The 27,139-nt window shown below is 45.1% G+C and overlaps 1 protein-coding gene across 4 annotated transcripts in view; it reads right to left on the reverse strand.

Annotated features, from left to right (window-relative positions):
• Positions 1 to 21,779, reverse strand: part of CAPN11 (calpain 11) — a 42,955-nt gene extending 21,176 nt beyond the window's left edge. The window contains exons 1-2 of one of the 4 annotated variants that reach the window (XM_048483353.1): positions 21,448 to 21,779; positions 958 to 1,248 (exon numbers count right to left, since the gene is read on the reverse strand). In XM_048483353.1, the coding sequence (XP_048339310.1) occupies positions 958 to 1,203 (246 nt within the window). In that variant the 5' untranslated portion in view covers positions 1,204 to 1,248; positions 21,448 to 21,779. Of the gene's footprint in view, positions 1 to 957; positions 1,249 to 20,610; positions 20,709 to 20,951; positions 21,000 to 21,443 lie in introns of those variants that run through there. The other 3 variants (XM_048483346.1, XM_048483372.1, XM_048483363.1) reach the window with 3 other exon arrangements.
• Between the last annotated feature and the right edge of the window lie 5,360 nt (positions 21,780 to 27,139).

Genomic DNA, 27,139 nt, shown 5'->3' on the forward strand with positions numbered 1-27,139 from the left:
ACAATAAAATATATTTTTTAAATAGAAAGTCGTAACAGTTATGAAATTAGCAAGATATGATCATTCACCTAAATAAACATGTCACGGTCACATAACAGCTAAACAGTTATTGTTGCATGTTTCCATTCTCTGAAAGGTATGGAATTCAGGGAAGCCCTGGAAGGTCAGGAGGCTTCCAAGAAGTGGATTGGTTATACATGTTCAAGTTGAGCACATAAGATCAAAGGCAAGTAGGGACAGCCACCACTTTGAAATCCTTGCTCTCGCTAAAAGCCTCTTCACTATGCTCACAAAATCCATGATTGCCCAGCCGATGTAGCCTTGTATCCCTCCAGAACTAGCTCCTTCTTGCAAACAGGGAATGACAGACAATGGCTTGGCTAAGCCCATCTAGCACATCCCCAGTGGAGCATCAAACCAGGGTTTCCCCACAGCTTATGTATCGACCCCTCATACTTGTAATGGCCTACTGTCTCCAGTCAATGACCAAACCACACCAAGATAAAAATGCTGCTATGTATGTGCCTCTTCAAGGTACAGGGTATAGATCTGACTTTAATAATTACTTCAAAGTATAGGAGAGGAGTAATGAACTTGGTTTAGTAGTACAGGATGTTGCTAGGAGCTGCAGGAGATTCTATAATAAAGAATGCACATGTGCACAATGTGGCTGGCATCTTTCCCCTGTGCTTTGGACAAGACATCGTTTCACAAGCTCAGATGCAATTTGGAATTTGACTGGACTCAACAACCCACTGAAATTTGCTGTAGAGAGCAAAAAGAGACTCCAGTAGGAAAGAGGCATTAATTAGAAGATGGAAAGATGCCACCAGAGTGATTAAAACAAAATATACAAGAGACTGTCAATGAAAGCTGCTAATAGGAGCTATTTAAAAAAGAATAACTAACCAAAGTGGTTCTTTAAAAGACCCTACAACTATAGGGCCCGGTACTCACCGATGGGCGCATCCAGCGCACTCCACGGGTTTTGCCAGAAGCAGGTCCCAGTTCCTTGAAGCCAAGAACTGAGGGGATGGCAGGAAATTGGGGATCTTCAAATAAAGTGCCACCTTCCAAACACTCTTGTTTCAGAGACTCGTAATTCTGGCCAAGGTATTTAACAGCATTGTGGTGGTCGCCCACTCCTTCTGCCCGCAAACGGTTCCTCTCCAGTTTGGCAGCAATTCCTCCAAAACTGATCATGATATGGCCAGCTGGGCACTGGCAACAGAAGCCTCAGCAGTTCTTCTAGAATCCAAACAAAAACAGTGTGAAAAATGGCCCACAGGCAGCCCAGAACAGAGAAAGTAGATCAAGTACCTAATATTTTAATCCTGCCCTTCAACCATGATGGGTAGTCTCCATGGTTCTTTTTATCCCTAAAACAATCCCAAGAGATAGATTATGATAGGAGAAAGAATGGCCCAAGGCCCCTTAGTGAGCTTCAATGCAGCTTGGGCATCTGAAGCCACCTCCCCAGTCCTTGTCTTGCACTACACTCACTGCCCAAATGCAGACTGCCCAAATGAAGACTGCCCAAATGCAGACTGGCATATGGTAACAAACAATGGAGGGTTGGTGCAACTTGAATATGAAACAACCAACTAATAGAATGCTATAGATTGACAGTAGTACCAATCTTCTTGACAATTTAATATCAAACAAAAATTACGTTTTTTCACACAAACTTAAACATTCAGTGACATATTCCATGCAACTCGAAATGTATAAATTATTGTTAGAACAACACAATTCTCCGAACAGTGCTGAGATTGTTCTTAAACTCAGTTTTAGCATGAGGGATGAGAGATTTGCTGCCAAAGCATGATCCGGATTGAAAAATATGGAATGAATTGGAACTGTAAGACTCAAGAGAGTTGTTGATATACCACAGGCAATCGAAGAGATGACAAGGTCAGACACCTATCGATGGCCAATCAACCTAGTGGAATCTTACTTCTGTTAGAGAGTCTGAATTTTGTTTAAAGCCAAGTATAAGAGCAATCTCAGCTCTACTCAAGGAATTGAGTTGTACTAACAATAATTTACACATTGTGAGTTGCAAGGAATGCATCACTGAGTGGTTTAAATTTGTGTGAAGAAACATAATTTTTGATTGATATTAAATTGTCAAGAGTTATTGCAGTTATATAGCTGTGTACTGCTGCAAGCCTTTAGTGCACTACAGCAGACTAGGACTGAGATGCAGAAGTTGAGACTTGTGCGAGGAACCACTCAAAGATAGCAGGATGACTTAACTTGGCCCAAGAGTCTGTAAGCATCCTCTGTTATTTGGTAACAGCATTGACAGAACTTGTAACTATTTCTTGCCTAACAGGCAAGAGGCTGAAACAAGTTGAATTGGGGGGTGGGGGCACAGTCATCCCTGGCAACATACTCATGAAAATTCTGGACTCATTTTTTAAATTTTTATTTTATTGAATTTATATGCCACCCTTCTCTTTATGAACTCAGGTCACTTTCCAACAGATGATAATACAATAAACGCAATTAAAAATCATAGATGGTGACTATAATATTTAACTCTAAAAAATTAAAATTAAAGATAAGTCCTTAATGAGTCCTTATTAAGGATATGTCTTTACTAGCCTTCAGAAGGGCAAAAGAAGACATACGAGAGTAGGAACGAGGAAGACCATAGTGTCATAGAACCATGGCTGCCTCAACCACATGCTTGGTGGAACAGCTCTGGGCACTTTCACACATCCAGCATAATGCACTTTCAATCCACTTTCACAATCGTTTGCAAGTGGATGTTGTTATTCCAAACAGTAAAATCCAGCTGCAAAGTACACTGAAAGTGGATTGAAAGTGCATTATTCTGCATGTGTGAAAGTGCCCTAAGTTTTGTAGGCCCTGTGGAATTTCATCAGGTTCTGCCAGGCCTGGGTCTCACTGGGCAGAGCTTTGCACCATGGCCCTGGTCAAGACCTGTTGGACATCTTTCAGGTCAGGGATCACCAGCAGATTGTAATCTGCTGAACATAGCATCCTTTGGAAGACATATTGGCAGAGGCAGTCCCACAGATACAACATTCCCAACTCCCTCGGCCTTTCCTAGATTTGACTCCAGGTATGGCTTGACCAATATGATGTACAGTGGGTCTACAAAATCTTGCAATCGGGATGTTATGCCTCTGCTGATGCACAATAAGACCATATGAGCCTTTTTTGCTGCTGCATCATGCTGGCTGCTCATATTTAGCTTACAGTACATTAAGATCTTGTCCATACACACTGCTACCTAGAAGCGTATCCCCCAGCCATTAAACATGCTTCTCATTTATGTTATCCAAATGTAGAACTCTGCACTTATCCCTACAGAACTGCATCTTGTTCACATCCGGCCACTTTTCTAGTGTGTTCACATTTTGTAGAATTCAATGTCAATCTTCTGGTATATTCACTACACCATTCTAATTTGGTGTCATCGGCAAATTTATTTAGTAGTCTCTCCACCCCCTGATCCATTTATAAAAATAAGGACTCTGGGTCTAAAGAGGCAATGGATTGAGGGGGCAGGTTGGGCCCTTTTCATGGCCAGGTCTGTTCATGATAAGCCACCTACTGGAAATCCATTGACCTAGGTGAATAAGCCTGGCCACCTCAGGATTTCAACCGGAGACCGGGAGTTGCTTTCCTGAGAATCTCTGTATTGGATTTGAATTTTACATGCAATTACATCAAACAGCTGCATGATGCAGCCAGAAATTCCAACAGGTAAAAATTTCTCACCAAGTCTGCACTTATTGGATTTTTTGAGTATTATAGATCTGTTGGACACTGGAGCACACCAGAATAATGGTAGCAACCCAATTTGAATAGACCAGGGGTCTGCAGCCCGTGGCTCCGGAGCCGCATGCGGCTCTTTCGTTCTTGTACTGCGGCTCCGTGTGGCTTGGGTCCTCTCAGCCTCCTTTGGAGAGTCGCCCTAAGGGTTAATGGGAAAGAGTCCTAGAGAGGCACAGCCCAAGACAGCTATCCCAAGCCACTTCCAGCTTTCCTGTCCCAGCTGCCTGGTTGGCTGATGACGGTGATGTAGCACTTCATAAATTTCATAACACACTATAATTGTTTATACGAAGTGTGAAGGTAAATATATATATATACAGTGTTATCTTCATTTTAAATGTCAAAAAGTATTTGCGGCTTCAAGTGTTTTCTTTTCCATGGAAAATGGGTCCAAATGGTTCTTTGGGTGTTAAAGGTTGCTGACCCCTGGAATAGACCATGTCCAATGGAAAGAGATAAGCTGCAAACTTTGCTATAGCAGTCTCAAATGGCAGCTTTTGGCAACGCTGGGGGCATGGGACAGACCCTCCTGTTGGTCTGCCTGCCTGCCTGCCAAGCAGAAGTCCACCGGGTGAGCTGCCGCCTGCTGCCACTGGGAAGGAGTGAGAGTCCTTCCCCACCCACCCCATTGGGAACACCTGCAGGGGGTGGGGCCTGGCAGCTACAACAGGAGTTCCACCAGCAGCCCAAGGCAGCCAGCCTGTTCAGCCCTGCCTGGGACAGACCCTCCTGTTGGTCTGCCTGCCTGCCTGCCAAGCAGAAGTCTTGTACTACTTATTGAAGGTCCGTACATCTCGTGGCGGCAATTTTCATCTGCCAACCAATACCTTCTTCTGGCCCACTAATAAATATCAGCTGATCAGTGAAATCTATCTATCCGATCGCTGGCCCATTTGCCTTTGATACTTGGCCTAGTGGCTATAGTTTGGCCTTTGTATTAATGTTTAGGATTAGTGGGGATTAGTTGTTTAGTACTGTTTAGGTTCAGCTGATGGTAGAAATTTTTCAACCTGTATGTTTGTCCTTAGGATTAAGAAATTAGAATAGTGCTTAGCTGCCTAGTGGTGGGGCTGGGTCCACTATTGTGGAAGTGGTTGAGGCTATAGAGTTTGGGGTGGGCGGTTGAGCAATGGGGGCACCTGAATTGGGGCTGGGGATCCCGGTGTTGATGGGACGGGGTAGATATAGCGGTAGGCGGGGGCCATATGATAGAAGACGAATGAGATATGGCTATGCTCGTTCGCCTTCTGACCTCCGACCTATCCCTAGGGACGGCGGTGATGGGGTTCAGGGTTACTCTGCTTCGTCTCTGGTGTTGATCAATGCCAGGTCCATTAACAATAAAACCACTGTGCTTCGTGACTATCTCGAAGCCCAGCAGATGGACCTGGCTTGTATCACCGAAACTTGGGTGCGCGAGGGTGAGACCATCGCCTTGGGTGAAACCGCGCCACCCGGTTTCGCGTGTTTCCACCGGTCACGAACACAGGGCCGGGGGGGGAGGCGTGGCATTGTTCATCCGGGATTCCATTCCCTTCAGGGCTGCCCCTGTCCCAGAGATCGCTGGCATGGAGTGTGTCGGCCTAGAGTGGTTGGCCGCGGAGAGGATGGCAGTCCTCTTGGTGTACCGGTCGCCTAGCGCGCCGAGGGACTGCCTGCCACGGCTGCTGGAGGTGGTGGCGGACTGGGCATTGCGGTTCCCCAGGCTTATTGTCCTGGGGGACTTCAATGTCCATGCTGACGCCGCCTCATGTACAGCGGCTGTGGACCTGGTGTCATCCATGGCGACACTGGACCTCTCCTGGTAAACTCTGGCCCCACTCATGAGGCCGGCCACAGCTGGATTTGGTCTTTGGGTTAGGGGTTGATATGGTGCATTATCCTCTACAGATAGAGTGCCATGGTCCGACCACTATGCCCTGAAGGTTCGGATGGACTTGTCGCGCCAACCCCGTCTAGGCGAGGGGCTGATTTATGCCCGCCCGCGGAGACTTATGGATCCACTTGGTTTCCTGAACGCTCTACGGGACCCTGAACCCGTTGGCACACTCGATGAGCAGGTGGAGGACTGGAACTCCCGGCTCTCCGATGCCATCGAGACTGTTGCTCTGGCGTCCTCTTAAGCCCCGTATTGGCAGGCTCCTGGTATACCGAGGAGCTGCGCCATATGAAACGTGGCTTAGGCGACTAGAGCTGAGTGTGGAGGAAATCTCGTGACGATGCGGCGCGAACATCTTATAGGGCGTTTATGAAGGTCTATGAGATGGCAACGTAAGTGGCAAAGAGAGCTTTCTTTTCCTCCTCTCTTGCGTCTGCTAGCTCCCGCCCGGCACAATTATTTCGTATAATTCGGTCTTTGACCTCCTTATCAGAGAGGTCCACAAATCATCGATTGGCTGTTGGCTGTGAGGCTTTTATGAGCTTTTTTTGCAGATAAAGTCACGTCGCTCCGCCAGGACCTTCCTGCCACGTTGTCTACAATTAGTGAACTGGAGGCTCCCTTGCCGTCTTCGGGCCCAAGTTTGGCCCAGTTCTCCCTGCTCTCCGATGCCGCTGTTGACAGGGCCTTGGCTGCTGTTAGACCTACTACCTGTCCTCTGGATCCGTGCCCCTCCTGGCTTATAAAAGCTTGCCGGGCGGAGCTACGACCCCATCTGTTGAATATCATCAATGGCTCCCTTGAGCAAGGAGTCTTTCTGGATGGGTTGAAGGAGGCAGTGGTCCGCCCACTCTTAAAAAGACCATCGTTAGATCCGAGTGATCTGGCCAATTACCGCCCCGTCTCGAATCTTTCGTTTCTGGGGAAGGTAATTGAGAGAGTGGTGCTGGAGCATCTTCAGGGTTTCCTGGATGACACATCGGCTTTCGATCCCTTCCAGTCCGGCTTCCGTGCTGGGCATGGAGACGGAGACTGCTCGTCGCCATCACGGATGCGCTCCGTATACAACTTGATCGAGGCGGATCGGCGCTGCTGGTTTTGTTAGATCTTACCGCAGCGTTTGATATGGTCGATCCGCGACCTTTTGACCCACCGCCTGGTCGCCTCTGGGGTCGCGGGGCACTGTCCTTCAGTGGATTGCCTCGTTTCTCCGGGGCCGGGCCAGCAAGTGAGGTGCGGGGATGAAGCCTCCCGGTGGTGCCCGCTTCATTCGGAGTACCTCAGGGGCACTGTTATCCCCGCTGTTATTTAACATCTATATGCGACCACTTGCTCCAGCTGGTACGGAGCTTTGGGCTGATTTGTCATCAGTATGCTGATGACACTCCAGCTCATTCTGTTGATGGAGGGGGGAGCGATCGCCGCCCCTGTGGCTCTCCAGCATTGTTTGGAGGCGGTAGCTGGTTGGTTGAAACAGAGCAGGCTGCAACTGAATCCATCGAAGACGGAGGTCCTCTGGCTGGGCCACGAGGGAGAGGCTGGGGATTTCCAGCCGCCAGTGTGGGAGGGGGTCTCATTGGCGCCGACCTCCTCCGTCCGCAGTCTGGGGGTCCACCTGGATTCATCTCTTTCTATGGAGACCCAGGTGGCCCTTACAACCCGGACTGCGTTTTTCCATCTTCGCCAGGCCCGGCGGCTGGCCCCCTTTCTCTCCCAAATGGACCTGGCCACTGTGATCCATGCAACGGTCACCTCCAGGCTAGACTATTGTAACTCGCTTTACGGCGGCCTTCCCTTGCGTTTGATTCGGAAGTTAAAGCTGGTCCAGCATGCGGCGGCTCGTCTGCTCACAGGAGGCGCCTTTAGAGACCATATTCAGCCTGTGTTGTGCCAGCTGCACTGGCTTCCAGTCGAATTCCGAATCATCTTCAAGGTGTGGGTTTTGACCTTTAAGGCCTTGCGCGGCCTGGGACCCTCGTACCTTCGGGACCGCATCACCCTGGCCCCTCTATGATGCGGCTGGCCTCCACGCGGGCCAGGACTTTTACAGCACTGGCCCCGGCCTGGTGGAACACCCTTCCTCCAACTGTCCGGGCCCTGCGGGACCTGGGTGAGTTCCGCAGGGCCTGTAAGACTGTGTTGTTCCACCGGGCCTTTGGAGTGTCTGGCCGCTGATATGGTGCCCCCTACTGCTCCTTATTGCCCTCTGGTTTTCAGGGCTGTTACATCAGGGTCCCCTCATATTGAGGGGCCTACCGTCCCTCCCTTTTTTTCTGGGGGTAGGTTTTAAATTTGAGGTTGGACGCCTGCTTTTATGCTTTTATGTATTAATTTGTTTCCGCTGGTTTTAGGTTATTTTAGTGCTGACATGAGATGGAGCTTATGTCTTTATATTGTATATGTGTTTTGCTCCTGTTGTCTCTGAATCCTTGCTGTTCACCGCCCGGAGCCCTTCGGGGATCGGGCGGTATAAAAGCCGAATTAATAAATAAAAATAAATAAATAAATAAATAGCTGTGCTTGAGCTGGAAAAAGAACCCCACCAAACCTAACTCCGCATGACAATGCACTTATGTTATAAGACACAAGATAAGAAGAGTTTGCCACTGAAAAAAAATTATGTATGAGTCTCCTTGGGGTTCCACTGTATGCATTTCAAGTGTTTACCAAGTGTCTTCCCAGGGATTATTTTCCAGCCATTCACCAAGGTGTTTAGTGTGGCACTAAGCAAATAAAGCTGAAATACAGTAAGGCAAATAAAGCAAGGCAAATAAAGCTGAACTATAGCTGAGCAGGAAATAGCTCTTGGGTTTTACAACCAACTTAGACAGTGAGCCACAACAGCATGCTGCTGGCCTAGGTTTCTCCTCAGCTGAATGCATGTCCAACAAGCAAAGCATTCTGGATAGTCTACAAAATGGCTTTTCACCCTGCACAGACTTAATTAAAGGGAAGTCTAAGTACCGGCAGCAACCCAGTTCATTTAGTATGATAAAAGCTCTTGGGAAAGTACAGACAGATAAATCAGAACAAGATTGAACTGCATGAGAGACTGAGAGATCTGTCATTGGAGCTTCCCAGCATTTAAAAATGCAAGCAGAAACTGCATGAAGAATATATTCAGATGCAGCCACATAGGAAGTGGCAAAGAAACCCCAGCATGGTTTCACTCATGACCCCCCCCCTCACCCTGCACTCATTAGTAATAAAAGGAAAAAAGAGACAGGTTGACCATCTTTTCTTTTTGAAGATGAAACTACGCTGATTTTCGGGGTGGGTGGGGTGGAGTTAAACTCAGTCTTAACTAGGGATGCCAGCCCCAGGTTGAGAAATATCTGGAGGTTTTGGGGGTGGAGCCTGAGGAGCATGAGTGGGGATTTCAATAGGGTATAATGCTATAGTGGTAATTTTTTTTTCTAGGGGAATTTATTTCTCTTGCCCGGAGATCAGTTGTGATCCAAGGAGATCTCCAGCCACTACCTAGAGGCTGGCAACCCTACTCATCTCTTGAGCAACTCTAATCAGGATCAGTCCCTCTTGGGCAAAAATGATGACAGATTAAGGCGTTCCTGGTCTGCTCACATCTGAAAAAAATGATTCTCCAACAAGGCACCCCAAATCCTGCAAGTTGTATGGCCTAAATGTATATATTTACTCCATCTTGACTGTCAGATGTGGTGTTTCTTTGCATTGGAAAGACCTGAGAAAGATATGAGTGATGAGATGTAGAAATTATTTGGAATTAAGAAATTAATATTACCGGTACCTGAAACTTTATACAGAAATGTTGCTACGGTGCTCCAAATCTATGGGGACTAGAAATCTGTTTTCCAGAAGACTTTAAGGCTCCTTTTCCACTGGTAACCTTGAGTTAATCAAGATACCTTGCTTCTCTGGAGACATTATTACTAGGAGACATTATTACTATCAACTCTCACATCTTCCACTGTGATGCACGATGGATGGAGATCAGTTCCATGTAGGAAACAGTGGCTCTCTTGCATATACACTACTGTATGTGTCCCGTCAATTCACAGCTAGCTTATGGCAACCCCGTAAGGGTTTCAATGCAAGAGATGTTCAGAGAGGGTGTACCATTGCCTGCCTCCATGTAGGCTGAGAGAGTTCTGAGGGAACTGTGATTGGCCTAAAGTCACTCAGCAGGCTTCATGTGGAGGAGTGGGGAATTTAATCTGGTTGTCCAGATTAGAGTCTGACACTCTTAACCACTACACCATGCTGGCTCTCACACCACCATGTACACTATGTGAATGTGTGCTAATTTCACTGCATGTATATATGAGTCCAACATCAACTGAGGTTTTCTGCCTCCTGTACAAAAGTACCATATTTAAAGGATACATGCCCTTTTCTACACAGCATAAAATGTCTTCCATTATTCAAAGTCCCTTCAAGTGCATTCTCCCCGCCCCACAGTTGTACTAAAAACAGCCAACCTAATTTATCTCTGAATTCAAGTTTGTGGTTATGTAAGAGGTAATAAGGGTGACCACCTCTACCATATAGTACTACTACTTCTGACACTGATAGCAATCACCTCAGAATTAAAGATCAGAATGTTAATGCAAAGCCTTCTCCCTAAACTAGATACATATCTTTCAGTTGAGGCCAGACTCTTCTATCGCTGACTCACTAGACAGGATGGAGCAAAGCAGAATATCTGGGCACGACAGCTGGTTATGGCTTTTTTATTTCTCAGGTTTTTTGTTTCCCTGTTCTATATATATATATATTGTTGCTATATACATTGTTGTGCGCTAACAAAAGCAGACCAGTACACCAACAGAGATGCACATGTTTCCCTTCACAAAGTGATTCCAAGAAGAGTCATGTTCCTGAAACAGTGGCCTGTAGCCTTGAAATGGCCTGACATTTCTCCAGAGTTGTACGAAGACACACTAACCTAAACCAGTCTACAAAAAACCCTGGAGAAACTGATAGAAAACACAAGGAGTGCTTTGTGAAGAAATACTATATTAATTAGTAATGCATGAGGTAAGAAATCAGAATGTCCTACAAGAATCATCCTTGCCCAAATACATTCTGATTTTTGAACATCAAAGATAAAGAAAATCAATTGAATTTTCTATTTTTGCACATCAAGACTTGACATCTGATTAAACAGGTAGCTGCTAGGAGAAGAATTATGGTTTAATTCTTTTTCTTCCCTACAGAGTCTCAGATTGGCTGCACATATTAGAAAGCCAATATACATATAATAACTTCCTAATGTATACTTGGACAGACCTGAATTATACCACTATTCCAGTGATGGCGAACCTTTTCGCGACTGAGTGCCCAAATTGCAACCCCAAACCCACTTATTTATCACAAAGTGCCAACACGGCAATTTAACCTGAATACTGTGGTTTTAGTTTAGAAAAACGATTGGCTCTGAGGCGTGTGTTACTCAGGAGTAAGCTTGGTGGTAGTCGGTGGCTTTGCTTTGAAGCAACCGTGCAACTCTTTGAACAGGTGAATCACGACCGTAGGAGGGTTTACTCAGAAGCAAGCCACATTGCCATCAACTGAGCTTACTCCCAGGTAAAGGATTGCACTTTAGTTCTTTGCATGAAAATCAGTGGGGTTTAACAGCGCTTGACAAGGTTACCGACACTGCTTCCGCAAAACTAGGTCTTAGGTTTAATGCTAATAATCGAGCCCAGCAGCTGAAGCCAGCCTAGATGGGGGGGGGGGCACTCTGTTTGCTCTGAGTGCCACCTCTGGCACTCTGTTTGCTCTGAGTGCCACCTCTGGCACCCATGCCATAGGTTCGCCACCACTGCACTATTCATACCTCATGACAGCTCAGTTTTTTCCAGCAAAAAATTTAACATTTTCCTACAAAGAGGGTCCAGGAAAAGGAAGGGATTCAGATGCCTTTTAGTCATCAGGGTAAAGAGAAGTCAAGCATTTCTCTATCCCTAGTTCTACAACTAAAACCTTAAGAGAAATTGACAAAGCGCTGTAGTATACGCCATACTATACACTACAGTATGGTCCATGTTAGGATAACACTTCTAGAATGTTATATGATATTGTAATTAATAAATGAAGCATTTTACATAAAATAACTGTGGGCACTAAGATTTAATGTAATCTCTTTAAAGCTGATTTCAAAAGGAAAAATGATTTTAGAACAGAAAAATGGAAAGGAAAAATCTACTAGGCAAAACTGAATTGCTACTAATTGGGGGGGGGGGCATTAGAAAGAGAGACTGTCATGCCTCACTATTTTACTTATTTAAGCCTCAGTTGTACCCTTAGGTGGATTCCGCATGGGCCAAAAACAGCAGTGTGAAAACAGTGTAAAATGGTTTAAAACGGTGTAAAAGGGTTTACACTTTTTTCACACTGCTGTTTTTGGCCCCGGCAGAGAGATGCAGCAACTTGCTGCCTCAGCAGCTGCCCTTACGTACCACTTTAATAGAGGGCAGCTGCTGAGGCACCACCAGCACCCCTGTGGGAGGGGAAACAGGGAGGAGGGAGCAGGGCAGGCAGCCCCTCCCCCGTTCACTCCCTTCATCAATCACACAGCAAGACCCAGCAGACGCACACATGGGAACACGCCCGCTTGGCCATGGAGCACGCCCACCAGGCCAGCTGAAGCCTGCCAGCACAGCACGCACACATCGCGCCAGGACCCCAGCTATAAGGGCCCCAGCTATAACCATGACTGAACAGCAGCCACCTGGGGCGTTTGTCCCCAGGCGGCCCCGTGAAAGCTCCGCCTCTTCTGACCAATGCAGAATAGAATGGTACTATTACATCCCTTGATCTAGACACTATATTCCTATTGATGCAGCCCAGAATTGCATTGGCTTTCTTGGCTGCCACATCACACTGCTGACTCATGTTCAGTTTGTGGTTTACTAAGTCTCACAGATTCCTTTCACATGTACTGTTGTCAAGTCAGGTGTCCTCCGTCCTATGTCTGTGAATTTCATTTTTTCTGCCTAAGTGTAGTATCTTACATTTATCTCTATTGAAATTCCTTTTGTTTGTTTTGGCCTAACTCTCTAATCTGTCCAGGTCATTTTGAATTCTGACCCTGTTCTCTGGGGTATTACCTACCCCACCTAATTTGGTGTCATCTGCAAATTTGATTAGCATGCCCTTGATTCTATCATCCAAGTTATTGATAAAAATATTGAATAGCACTGGGCCCAGGATAGAACCCTGTGGCACCCCACTAGTCACTTCCCCCAGACTGAACCATTGGTGAGCACCCATTGGGTTTGGTCAGTCAACCAATTACAAATCGATGTAATAGTATCATTGGCTAGCCCACATTTTACTAGTTTGCTTGCAGGACCTTATCAAAGGCCTCACTGAAATCAAGGTATGCTACATCCACACCATTCCCTTCACCTACCAAGTTTGTCACTCTATCAAAAAAAGAGATAAGATTAATCTAGCTTGACTTGTTTTTGAGAAACCTATGTTGACGTTTAGCGATCACAGCATTCCCTTCTAAGTGCTCACAGACTACCAGTTTAATGATCTGCTTTAGAATCTTTCCTGGTATTGATGTCAGGCAGACTGAGAAGTAATTGTTTGGGTACTCTTTTTTCCTTTTTTGAAGGTGGGGACAACATTAGCCCTCTTCTAGTCTGCTGAGACCTCTCCTGTTCTCCAGGAATTCTCAAAGATTATTGCAAGTGGTTCTGAGATTATACATATTGACTATGCACAAGTTGCCTGAAGCCCGGCCTTCAGCTGGGGTAAGGCGGGTTAGAAATTCAAATAAAGTAATGAAAGTAAATCAATAGGCCATCTACTAAAAGCACCAGAATATAAGGATGTCTTTAGAGGAGAAAATAAATTCTACTTCTCAGGCTGCTTTTCTATCCAGAATGTACTTCCATAGAAGTACAGGTATTCCTTTGAGGTTTCTCATCAAAATACTACCCAGGTTTGACCCTGCTTAGCTTTTGAGATCTGATGTAATCAGGCTAGCCAGGGCCATCCTGCCCCCACATACATACAATTCAAACATATGAACTATGTAAATTTCCTACACAGAAGTGCTTTCTAGATAAGAAAGTGTGAAAACAGTCACAAGTGCTCTGGTAGCAAAGGCTGAACTGTGAGCACCCACCAACATGAAGTCTAGTGGCAAGATTCAAAAGAACAAGTAGTGTCTGAACAAAGAAATAAATGACTGGTTTTTAACTTAACATGTGACTTATGATTTAGCATTTTCTTGCTTTGGAGGGATCAATCCTGCATCAGCAACTGAAGCTTCTGTTAGAGTAGAATAGTAACATTTTCCTGTGTACTTTTACTGCGGACGTCAGGACCAAATCTTCTACACGCAAGGCTTCTTAAAGAGCCACTCTGTAAGCAACTGAAGCAATTAATGAGAATTCAAGGCAGGCCCATATATAGTGCTAAGATGAATGCTGCATCTGTTGCTAGATTTTCAAATACCATTGTAATATTGAGTAATGCCAGGATCATATTTTTTTAAAGAATTAGGAGCACCCAAAGAAGTACTACACCAACGTTGCATGAATTAGTCTAGATCAGGGGCCTGCAACCTGCGGCTCTCCAGATGTTCATGAACTACAATTCCCATGGCAGGGGCTGATGGGAATTGTAGTTCATGAACATCTGGAGAGCTGCAGGTTGCAGACCCCTGGTCTAGATGTTCTGAATGAACAAGTACATAATGTAGGAATATGCAGCAAAAAGATAATTACACTCTAAACAAGACTGCAAAAATTCCAGGCTGACCTGGGAACTTTCTTGCCTGTATCCAAGAACAATTCTTCAGACCTGCACCTGCAAACTGGATAATGGTACACCCAATCTTGAAATATTTTGTCCATCTCTGGCTGCAAGCAATACACACCAACAATATGCCAAAGGGAACAAAATGGTTGTGTTGCACAAACTTGCACAAAATGTCTGTGCAAAATCTGTGCTTTCCTCACTAGCAGAAGAGTTGTTGGATCACAATACCAGCACCAATAATGAAATGCAAGCATACGAAACAGCAAAATATTGCCGGTAGAGAGGAAATGTATATATATTATTAAATATCATGGAAATTTTTCCCAGTAGCCCTGCACGAATACCATACACCAATTCCCTATGCCACAAGGAGCCTGCTGGGCAGAGCTAGGAATTTCAAGGTAAAATCAGTCCAGAATTCTCCTGATTATGAGAATATTCAGGGTGATCCCAGAGAGACAATCCTATGACCCTATCTACTATAAAGTAACTAGATCAGAAGAATTACCTCAGCTGAGAAAGGCCCCAGATTCTCTCACTGTGCTGTTTTGCCTGTCCCTGAAAATCTCCTAATGTCGACCAACAAATATATATCATAACAGAAAAGGGAGACTCACCATAACAATGCAACACTGTAAATTATTCCTGTTCTGGAAATGTCAGACCAGCTCCTCGCATACACTCAAAGCAGAATTCAGCTGACTGCACTACACAGTTTTGAAAGAAAAAGATAACTGTGCCTTCTAAGTATATGCATAGCCTGTATGTACATGTTGAGAGCGGGGGTGAGGGGAGAGGCAGAACCCCTTTTATGGAGCCAGGGCCAACAGCTGGTCCTTCCTGACATGTCCACAGCCCAGTAATAGAGTCAGTTGTGACACTGGTTGCCACAGGAAGTGCTAAGAAAGGAAAATTAAATCCAGAGCTAATATCAGCTGTTGTGGGATGCACCAGAATCTCTCTCTGCATCATTGGAATGAATTTTTTTTTATTCCCTGGTCCAAATGCTAGCTGAATAGATTTATCCTCAGGTAGAGCATCCAATTATTGGGAAGCAAATCCAAAACTGCCATAGACAGAAAATGTGAATGGTATGTCCCATGCAGGGATTCATCCTTTCACCCAAAATCAGGTGCACACAGTCTGCAGGTTACACCTAGAGAGCCGAGACGCTTCCAAAATTCTAAACTCCAGCTACACTGTCTGACCCATTCATGGTCTCCTTCCTGGTGGTTTTTTCCTTTTAACTCTCCTCCCACATCACATCCTTCAAATCTGGAACTCTGCCAAACAGAACAGTCAGTGACTAGTCAGCTTTTAAGCATTTGCTAACAAACGAGAATTTTCTTTTCCCTGCCATCCCTTGAAACTGGTGAGCTCATCCGTTCCAGCACACTCCATCAATACTGTGCAATTTTGAGAAGAGTGAAGTAGAGCTGGCACAATCATTGGACTTCTGCAGAAGAACTTCCTGCTGCTTATATTTCCTGTCAAAATGAACTAAAAATGGTACTTTCAAATAAAGTAACAAAGTCAAAGAGTACAACTTCCTGTGTGTGCACCTCAGAAAGGCATGGGCTAAACAGAAGGGATTTCATGTGCCATGACACTGATGTGTCCCAAGCATATGTCTACTCAAGCATCATGAAACCAGTCATATTACAGAAACTCCTATCCATACTCAGCAAATGCAAGAAATCAATCTTCTTTCATGTAACTTTAGGTAGAAACAAATAGGGCTTTATGGTACTTCCACTGGTCAGCAAGTATTTCAACTCCCAGAATACCTTGCATTAATGCTATAGGATGCACTGAACAAACTGGGATTGCCTGCTAAAAATGTGTTTTGCCCAAAGACCAGATCTCAAGTGACTTCCTCCCATTCTTTCTCCTTCAGACACAAAATACGCTGTATTTAGGCAATCCCAGTTTGGTATCAGGCTCCTGCCGCAATGCAACAAGCTCTCTGCTTACCATTGCCACAGGTCTCCTGCATCAAGCACAACCTGACGGAGGTCTACACAAAACTGCTTGAAGGAAAAAAAGGTGATTAAAGTGCCATAGCATCCTATATAGACTAACACGGGAATACAAGCTAAGTATGCAGACAAAAGCAGCTGAGTCCTAGCTATTTACATCCCATACAACTGGGGGACGTGGTGAAAAATGCAGATTAGATTACACTGCTGACATCAGCTAGAGAGCATATAAAGCAGTGTTCAATTAAGTATTTGATTGGCCCCCACCACTATAAAGAAAAACAATTTGTTAGAAACACCCAGCGATGCCCACAAAAGTTGGATAGAGCTTCCAGAAATCAAGAAGCAAGGCTACATTTTCATGTCCCTGAAAATCTCCTACTGATCACCTTAATTTCCTTTGTACACACTTATCTCCCTAACCTTCATTAACCCAAACCATATCAAAAAGAAAAGAAGCCTAAACAAGTAGGTGCAGAATTGATTGATTTGAACATGCAGACAATCTTAATTTACATAATGTGGTCTGAACTCTGAGCTTGGTTTTTCATACAGATGGGTGGGGGAGAAAACACAAAACTTACCCTCCATGAATAAGGAATCAAGCTAAAACATTTAACACCATTTGCAACATACTGCTTCACTTTAACTTGCGGAGAAACCCTAACAGTGGCAGACATCTCAAACATAAGATTCATACTTGGTTCATGTTCCAAAGTATGATGCGTTCCCTTATGGTAACTACATCGCATAACTGAATAGTTTGTGGTTACAGATTCCTGTGTTTGACAAATCTCAGGTGTCCTAAAATTTAACTGTAGCATCCAGTATTTTCAACACTCATTGGGAGGGAGCACAGATATAACATCAGGAGGTAGGCCCAAAGCATGGAGCTTTGCTTCTACGTGGGCCCACCATTCAGTGGCATGCAGAAAAGTTAAGGCCTGGGCAATGAGGCTCATGTCCTTATGCCTGAAGCAAAGCTGAATCCAGTGCTTGAACGTTGTACACCAAGTCTCCAGAAGATGTTGTCCAGCTTCTAGGCACAAGGTAGCATAAGGAACAGTGTGTGTCACTCCAAATATTTTGTACAAAAAGGTGGATTGAATCCACTCAATATTTCTATTCGAGGATTGGATCCATTAAAAAACACCATATAAAAGTTGCAGTCTTTTGCATTAAAAGCTTTGAGGGCCACTGGAAGAGATTGGTGTCCCTTTCTGTAAAAGAAACGCAAGATAGCGTGGTTGTATTTTTACTGGTGGAAACTATTCTGTTCCTGTGGGAGGAACCACCTGCTCTATAGTGGAAATTTAAGCCCAGGTATTTAAAGATCTTAACCTGCTCAAGTGCTTCCCCATTCAGCGACTAGTTAGAAGGGCACCATGAGTTTGCAAAAACCATGATTTTTTAATATAGAATAATTTATTTCAAGGTTGTTGTTATTACAGTATTTGGCACACCTGGCTAATAGTCGCTTTAGCCCCACTTTGGTCCATGATAACAAAATGGCATCGTCTGCATAAAGCAGGAGAAGTATCCTTGAGTTATCAAGAAAAGGGCTGTGTGTATCGAACTCTCTCAAAGAGGCACTAAGTCATTTAAAAAGAGGTTGAACAGAGTCAATGCAAGAACACAGCCCTGCTTGACCCTCTTGTTAGATGTGATTTTAGAGGTCAGAGTGCCTTCCGGGTTGCACTTTACTTGGCACGTTGTATTAGAGTGAAGTGCAATGATTATAGACTGAGAAGTCTCTTCTCTACACCTGGGAATTCAAGCTTCCTCCACAAAAGGTTCTCGGCACAGAGTCAAAAGCAGCTCTGAGATCAAGAAAAGCTGCATATAGCTTGGACTTATTTACTTGGAAATCAAAGTACTCAGGACCAAACAGTGGCTGAGGGTGGATTTACCCCTCTGAAAACCAACTTGCTCCGGTTTTTATTTATTTTATTATATCCAACAGGACAATTAACTTTTAGCTGTGATGACAACCAAAATTATCTCATAATTATTTACACACCACACTTTTGAGAATTAAAAATGACAAGAAATTGAGAAAAGTTTAAGCTTAAGTTTTGTGCTGGCAATAATGAGAAAGTACAGTCACCAAAAGAATAAACCTTGAGGGCTGAAAAACAAGTGTGGCACCAAAATTTTGGCCATGGCTCCTAGAGCTGAAGAATATTTGTTGAAGTCTGGTTACAAATACACATAATTTGAATATCATGTTTCCCTGAAAATAAGAGTGTCTTATATTAATTTTTGCTCCCAAAGATGAACTATGTCTTATTTTCAGGGGATGTCTTATTTTTCCGCTCCACAGCTGCATACTCTGGTGTTCTGTTCTGCTTCCAAACAAAAACTTTGCTACGTCTTACTTTTGGGGGATGCTTTATATTTAGAACTTCAGCAAAACCTCTACTACGTCTTATTTTCCGGGGATGTCTTATTTTTCTGTGTTCTGTTTGTCAGGCATGCTTCCAAACAAAAACTTTGCTACGTCTTACTTTCGAGGGATGCTTTATATTTAGAACTTCAGCAAAACCTCTACTATGTCTTATTTTCCGGGGATGTCTTATTTTCGGGGAAACAGGGTAGTGGAGCCACTCTGAAAATACACATACCACATTCTGTTCAAACTATTGTTTCTTTGAGTCAGCTCAAGAAAATCCAGTTCCACAAGTCTGCAGCACACACAGCACAGACAGGTGGGTGTCAGTGGCATCACAATCCCATCTTCCCATTGCAATAGTTTTTCCAGATTCTTTTATTTTTTTAACTGACAGGTGAATGTTTAAATGGATAAAACTTTTAAACGTTATGGGGCAGCACAATGGAAACAGTATGACTAATAACTGTAGCTGCTATTTATATCCACCATTTATGTTTATAAGGCAAGAGAAAGCAGTGCTTGCCAGAAGGGAAAAAATATCCATCAGAATTTCTGTTTTAATGTTATATCTGTAAGTATACAAGCCATCTGTATTATCTTCCTTGGTAAAAAGCTATAAATTGCCACACCCAGCAAAGCTTCAATAATACTCTCGCCTTGTACTGAGTCATCCTGACAGAAGGAAAAAATCAATTAGAAGTTGTAACACAGATCTGTGGGGAAAAAAAGAACACAGGACCTGGTTTACAGGAGGCTGAAACAAGGAAATTCTAACAAAAATGACAGGGAGACGCCAGTTTAAGCTGGCCAGGTTTAAGGAGCACAACTCCATGGCAACTGGATACCTGTAATGATTAAAAGGAAACCAAGATCACAGTTTAATACGATCATGCTGTATGCCCTCTCACAAAACAGTACTTAGCCTGCATCTCATGATCTACTAACTACAGATAAGTTTTTAGTCACTCATCAAGCACCATAAACTTTGTAGCATGTGGTTGGTTTGAATGCACAAGATAACCCGAGTGACAAAGAATGAGATTTTTCTACTGACGCATGTAAAGTGGCAATTAGATGTTTAAGCAGGGTAATGGATACCATGACATTAGTCGCCACCTTTGCATCTCAGACTTACACAGAGCAACTTTCTTAGACCACACATCAGTCTGTAATGTGGTCAAGGAAATCTTAGCAATGCAACAGCCATAACCCATGAATCCAGAAGAGAAACACAGACGCCATTTCCAGAGCTTGGCCCCCTTTGTGAAATGCCTCTTTATATAGGGATCATGAGCAGCAGCACCTTTAAACGGCAAAGAACAGAAGCCAAGCAGCATCTCAGCCCCTAAACCCAGAATAACATGAAGTGTAAGGTCTGACCCCTGATCTGTTGCTAGCTATTAATTACTCTACCAACTGCTTAATAAGGGTCCTTTCTCCTTATTACCCTCTGTTGCTTGACCTCACTCTCATAAGAAAGACATAAAGAAGTGGAAGAAAATAACAAGAGTCCAGTAGCACCTTAAAGACTAACAACATTTCTAGCAGGGTATGAGTTTCCGTGTGTCACAGCTCACTTCTTCAGATTACAGGTAAAGGTAGTTCCCTGTGCAAGCACCAGGTCATCACTGTCCCATGATGATGGGGTGATGTCACATTACAATGTTTACTAGACAGTGTCTGCAGGGTGGTTTGCCATTGCCTTTCCCAATTGTCTACACTTCACTCGCACTAAGCTAGGTACTCATTTTACCAAGCTTGGAATGATGGAGGCAAAAAGCACATACCTTGCTAAAAATTTAAGGTGCAACTGGACTCCTACTCTTTTTCTACTGCTGCAGGCAGTCTACCATGGCTTCTCATTGTGATCTCCGAAAAAGTGGAGTAACACTTGAAATTCCAGGCTTTCTCCTCCCCTAGGCTAGCATTTCACGGCATCATCCTGTGCAGGGATGTGAAGGAGTGAGGAGAGAAAGCATTCCCACGCCTCTTAGTGGGGTTGGCTTCAGAGCAGCGGCAAGGAATCCCCCCCCCCCCCAACAAAATTTACAAGCCTAACAACAGCAGCTCCCTAGAGCCCAAGGCGACACGCGGTTTTGTCCCTGCCCAGGGCCTTCCCGTCTCTTACGCATCAGCTGGCAACGCCCCAGACTTGCTTCTAGCCACACAGCCTAGGAGCGACGGAGGCACAGTAAAGCGCCCTGGCGGCGGTGGGAGGACAAATGTTTCCAGCCACGACCCCCTCCCCCCTCCCTTGTCAGTCTTCTGAGAAAAGTAGCCCAGGGGCTGCTCCTTTTTCGAAACTCGAGCTCTCAGCACCTTCACCCCCTGCGGAGGGCCCCGGATCCTCCCTTCCCAAACCTCTCTCTCTCTATCCAGAGGCAACGGGGACTTCCGTTGACCAGGGGACGCCTAGGTATATCTTGGCCCACCTAGATGAGTGCTGGCACCGAGAGAAGCAGCTGTCGGAGCCAAGTTGGGGCAGGGCGCCATTGGGAAGCCGATTCCCCGGGCCCTGCAGCGAATGCAGGCGAAATTAGCAGCCCCTCGCGAAGAGCCCTTAATCGGATTTCTGGGCGTCTGCAGAGCAAAGCCCGCACAGACAAGCGAATCTACTTACTCGCCTTGCGGAGCGCCTGTATAAGGCCAGAGCTCCGCTTCTCTATCGGCAGGGTAGCAGCAGCAGCACAGCGAAAAGGTCCCCTCCCTACGCCCTGCTGCCTGCCACCGCTCGCCGCCGCAGAGTTTGAGCCGAGCAGCCGCCCTTGCCGGCTCCGCACCAGGAAGGTGGGGTTTGGCCTGGCAGGATATGCATATGCGGCTCAGATTGAGCCGTGGCGAGGGGGATGGGCGGGAGTGTTAAAGGCGTCGGAGGAGTCGCGTCTCGGGGGGTTCCTCCCTGCTCCGAAGCGACCCCGTTCTCTCCGCAGCAGATCCATTTGGAGGCGTCCCACGCTGAACGCGGGGATTCGTCACGTGCGGAAGGGTCAAAACAAAGTTAGTTTCAAGGCACTTGGGCCTCACGCCCCCCTCTCCTACCCGAGCGTCTCTCTCTGCCAACTAACGATTCACTTCAAGCATCGATGAGAAGGGCACTGATTCATGATACGATAAATCTGTTCATGGTTGAAGGGCCACTAGATTCATTCTTTCTTTCTGTAACTTCCCAAGGTGCTACATTTCTGTTATTAATCTCGGAATGATTTTCAGTGTAACCCCACAAAAACTTGGGACAGAAATTCCCAATTCCCTCCTGAAGGAGTGTAAAAAGTATATCTCTTAACCTTCTTGCATTCTTTATTACATGTTGTGGGACAGTCTCTCTCTTGCACATTGAAACTCAAGTCTTTCCATTTCATGCAACCCCCAGTTTTTTTTTAAATAGTTGGGTATGACTCATGGGTTGTAAACTGAGAAGGGGAAGGGGAGATACAGAATGAGCAGGGAAAGGAAGCTCAGTAGCAAATCTGCATGTTGCGCAGTAATATTAATAAGTATTGAGGTGAGATTTCTGCAGTTTGTGTTGGGAAGGGTGAAAGTAGCATGGAATTACTTTGCAAGCAGGTCCCAGAATGTACATTAAAGTTAGAAATGGGTCCCTCTTCAAACAGTTTATAAACCACTGGTCTAAACAACTGATGTGCTGTGAGGCCTGGCTTACTGGTTGAGCTATTACGTTGTGATGTGTGTATAAACCACTGCCATACGGCTAAATTGTCTTTGGCATAAATTGAATTTGTAATATTTTGAGTATACCCTGCCTTCCTCTCCAGTGGGTACCCAGAGTGCCTTTCACCATTCTCCTTCATTCTCACAATAACTCTGTGAGGTAAATTAGCCTGAGAACATGCGAGTTGGCATACTCCCAGGAAAATATTTTTAGGATTGTTAGATTGAAATCCTAACCACATTTACTAGGGAAAAAGCCAGCATGGTGTAGTGGACTCTAATCAGGAGAACCGAGGTTGATTCCCTACTCCTCCACATGAACGGTGGACTCTAATCTGAAGAATTAGGTTTGTTTCCTCGCTGCTACCCATGAAGCCTAATGGGTGACCTTGGGTTAGTCACAGTTCTCTCAGAACTCTCAGCCCCACCTACCTCACAAGGTGTCTGAAAGGGAAGGAGTTTGTAAGCTGCTTTGAGACTCCTTACAGTTGAGAAGAATGGGGTATAAATCCAAACTCCTCCTCTTCAGTGTATAGATGCTTAGAATTGCACTGCTATTTTGCTTCTCTCTCCACAGTTATCCACAGCATGACAGGGCTTGCAGCATATGTGTAACTGCAATTACATACATGCTGGGGATACATTCCCTGTGTTATGGGGTTGTAAAAATAATTGGAATTACATCCAGGTGAGAATGAAAGGCTGAACAAGCACTCAGGAACACTGACCTTGTCTGTGTTGTGACAAAGGGAAGAAGCTGGTGGGAAAACAAACGCTTAGGAATGAGCTTGGTTAAGGACAGCTTGGGAACTGCCCCTCCCATTATTTGTTTAAGGTCACAGGAGTCTCCCATTCATTTGGCTTCTTTGCTGTATTTGAGTAACTAATTTGTTCTCTTTGTTGTATTTGAATAACTCAGTACATCCTGCCCTGCAACAGGTGCGACATGAGGAGGGTGAAGGAAAGAGGACAGGAACACACGCTGGGAAGGAGAAAGGAATCAGGTTTCCCCAGAAGCAGATTTCTACTGGGGGGGGGTTCCCACTTCTCCTCATTTGATTTATGCACCTCTGCTCCTGGCCAGTGAATACTTTATAGGCCATCAAACAATTTGCCAGCCATTTTCTCATTACAAAATCCAGTGCTTTCTCTCACAATCGTTGATGGCAGCAGAGAAATGACATATGATAAAACTGCATATGAGTTATGAGGCTTCTTTTATCAAGGTGAACTCTACTGTATACGTAACATATAAAGGGGCTCTTTAAAAGAACGGAACCAGTTTTTCTTGGAGACAGCAAGTGACTGAGCACCAAGACCCTGCAGGATGAAGAAAGCTGAAGTCTGCATATGGGGAGTCTCTTTCACGCTAATATGTGCCAGGCCAATGGAAACATGTGGCCTCACCCCTGCCCAGGTATATGTGATTTGGCACTGCCATGGAGGATGAAGGGAAGAATAAGAGAAGCGTCAGTATGGCTTGAGATAGCTGCTTCATTTGAGGCATCTAATAAGATGTCTAATTTTTTTAATACTTGGTGCACGAAAAGCCTAAGGCCATTTAATGCACGCCCATGTTGGTGGCTTGGCAACCACAACTCAAGCATCCAGAAGAAGGCAGAAGCTCCAACTGGACAGTCAGTTGTATGTGCAGTCAGATCTTCAGTTAATGGATTTAAGCTGTGCAAATTGTGACACTCTGCAAAGAAAAGGGATATATGTGCACCAAAAGGGGTGAAAGAAGGGAAACTTTACCTATAGCATTCCATACCAAAAGACTTTTGCACTTTCCCCCATTTTAATGAGTCATACAACTAATTATGCCATACCATCCATTAACTTCCTGCTTTGGATGGCCCAGGCTAGCCTGATCTTTTCCAGTCTGGAAAGCTAAGCGGAGTTGGCCCTGGTGAGTACTTGGATGGAATGGATGGAAGAGCGGAAGGAGTCCAAAGCTGCTTTGTAGAGGCAGATAATGTCAAACCACCTCACTATTGTCTCTTGACAGGACTTTCCAGGACCATCCATTAGTGTCTATTCATCCCAACTGCATTAGAAATATCTACAGCCTTGCTAAATGTATTTCTGGACCTCTAAAAGGACCCCCCCCCAAAAAAAACCCCCTGATTTACCAATGACCAAAGTGCCACAGATAAAAAAAAACCCCGAGAATGTATCACATGGAAGAAGTTGCTTAAACATCTCAAATGGCAAAGTGATACATGATTTCCGTGAGGAAAGCGGGGGGAGGGGAATCGAAGACAAACTGAATTCAGCCATGGTGGAAAGCAAAAGAAAATAATAATAAAATTAAGCAAAAGGTTTCTGCGCCTTTAAGACCTCATCCCTCTCTTCCTCCTCCTCCTCTTCGGATGACAAGCATTACAGCGTCTCCCTCGAATCTCAGCCCCCTTTCTGAGTCAGGGCTCTGCTATGCCGGCCAGGCACCGGCCACACCCAAATCGACTGGGAGCCCAAACGGGCGGGGAAAGTAGCCTGGGTCGTGTCTGGCACCAGGGCGATTGGGCGTTTGCAGTAGCAAAGGAAAGAATGGCACCGACTGAGCGAAAAATGCGCAAAGTAGTTCAGTCTGGGTTGTAAAGAGTACTCGTCTCCTCCTGGAACGATTTGCAGATTCAGGGCTGCAAGCTCTCAGCAACCTGAAACCCCATATATGCGCTCCCAGTGCTAAAAATCCAGCGCTGGTAGCCGACCGTTCAGCTCCAGGACATCAATCACTCCGCAGAGCTGACCTGATTGCTTAAGCGACCAGCTTCTGATTGGACCTATGAAAGGGAAAGAGCCGCCCTGCCCCACGGGCTGTCGGGGGCAAAGGGAGCTGAGCGTCACTCCCAGAAGAATCTGCGTTCCGCAGGGCGCAGGTGCCCTCTGCTGGCAGAGACCAGGCATTTCTTAAAGGTGCTACACAAATTTTAGGCCCTTTCCGCACATGCAGAATAATGCACTTTCAATCCACTTTCACAATTGTTTGCAAGTGGATTTTGCTATTCTGCACAGTAAAATCCAGCTGCAAAGTGGATTGAAAGTGCATTGTTCTGCATGTGTGGAAGAGGATGTGTTAGCTCCAAGCTGCGTAGTGAGAGCAAATTTTCCTATTGACATTGTACATGTAGTGTAAATTAAACTCACAGATCCTTCTGAGTTTTTTTTTACCAGATCCATATTTGTTAGGAAAAGGTTATGCAAGCTTTTTAGTTATATGGAATTCTTTATCTGCCAGAATAGAAAAAATGCTCAACTCTTAACTATGTGGAAAGTTTTCAATAATAAAAATACAGCTTTCTTCCTGGAATTTTCCCAGATCAATTAATCTCTTTACTGCGGTTTACTTATCCTTTTATTTATGAAACTGTTCAAGTTATAGGTGTAAAACACTAGGTCCCGCCATCACCTGTTTAGTCAACAATGAAAGATATTGATCAGCTTGTCTGAGTGAAGAGGCAGAAAAATCATTCCCTTGTCCCCTATCTCAAAAGCACGACACCTTGCTGTCTTATCATACCAACTGCTCTGTGTGGCTTGGGCCTTGGCCAAATTCTTCTGAACAACACTCATCATATCCTTCAGCCGTTCTCTAAATGACAGGACATAATCAACGACTGACTTCTTCACCTTAGGAATCTTCTCCTCTCACCTTTCCTTTACCAGATCTAGCAGCCCTCTGACCTTTCTCCCAAACATGAGTTCAAAAGATGAGAAACCTGTAGACTCTTGCGGAACTTCCCCGTTGACAAACAACAACTGTGGCAACTTCTCATCCCAGTCCAGGGGGTGAGAGGCAACATATGTCCTCAGCATCACTTTCAGGGTCTCATTAAATCTTTCTGATTGAATTGATTGGGGGTGATATTCTTAAGATGTTTCACCCCACAACACTTCCACAGACATTCCATCCACTCTGTCAAGATCTCTGTAGCAAAACCTAACTGACAAAAGGCCTTAACTAGAGCCTCTGCCACTGCAGGGGCATCCGTGGATGCCAGTGGTACTGCTTGAGGGTACCTAGTTGCATGGCCCACAAAAGTTAGAATGAACCTCTTCCCTCTCTGGGTAGGGTTTGGGAAAGGTCCAACTATGTCAATGCCTACCCGCTGGAATGCCTCTCCCATGATAGGGAAGAGCTGCAAAGGTGCCTTTGCCTTGCACCCACTCGACAAATTGGACCGGAGCTACAATATGCCCTCACATCCTGTGCTAACTTAGGCCAGTAGAAGTTCAAGAAAAGCCTCTGCCTAGTCTTGTTGATTCCTAGATGCACTGCATATGGAATGTCATGTGCCAACTCCATAAGTCTCCTCCTATACTTCCTTGGCACTACTAGCTGCCTGATGGCATTCCTGGTTACCTGTCTGCCCTGTGGCAACCAAAGTCTGTATAACTGTCCCTGCTTCCAGACCACTTGCTCAGGTTGGGTCTCAGAAAATTCCACCTCTTGATCCACAGTTGCTTGGCGAAGTGGTTTCAGACTAGAGTCACACTGAACCTCCTTCAGAAACCCCTCTGGTTCACCCAAGCATTCCGCTCTCTGCTCCTCTGAGCCAACACTGTCCTCACTGTCCTCTACCTCTGTCAGACTCTGACATCAGGTCAGCTCGCACTAGAGTAACAGAGGAACCTGTATCAGCT

The sequence above is a fragment of the Sphaerodactylus townsendi genome, linkage group LG01 (assembly GCF_021028975.2).
Source record: "Sphaerodactylus townsendi isolate TG3544 linkage group LG01, MPM_Stown_v2.3, whole genome shotgun sequence".
NCBI classification, from domain to species: Eukaryota; Metazoa; Chordata; class Lepidosauria; order Squamata; family Sphaerodactylidae; genus Sphaerodactylus; species Sphaerodactylus townsendi.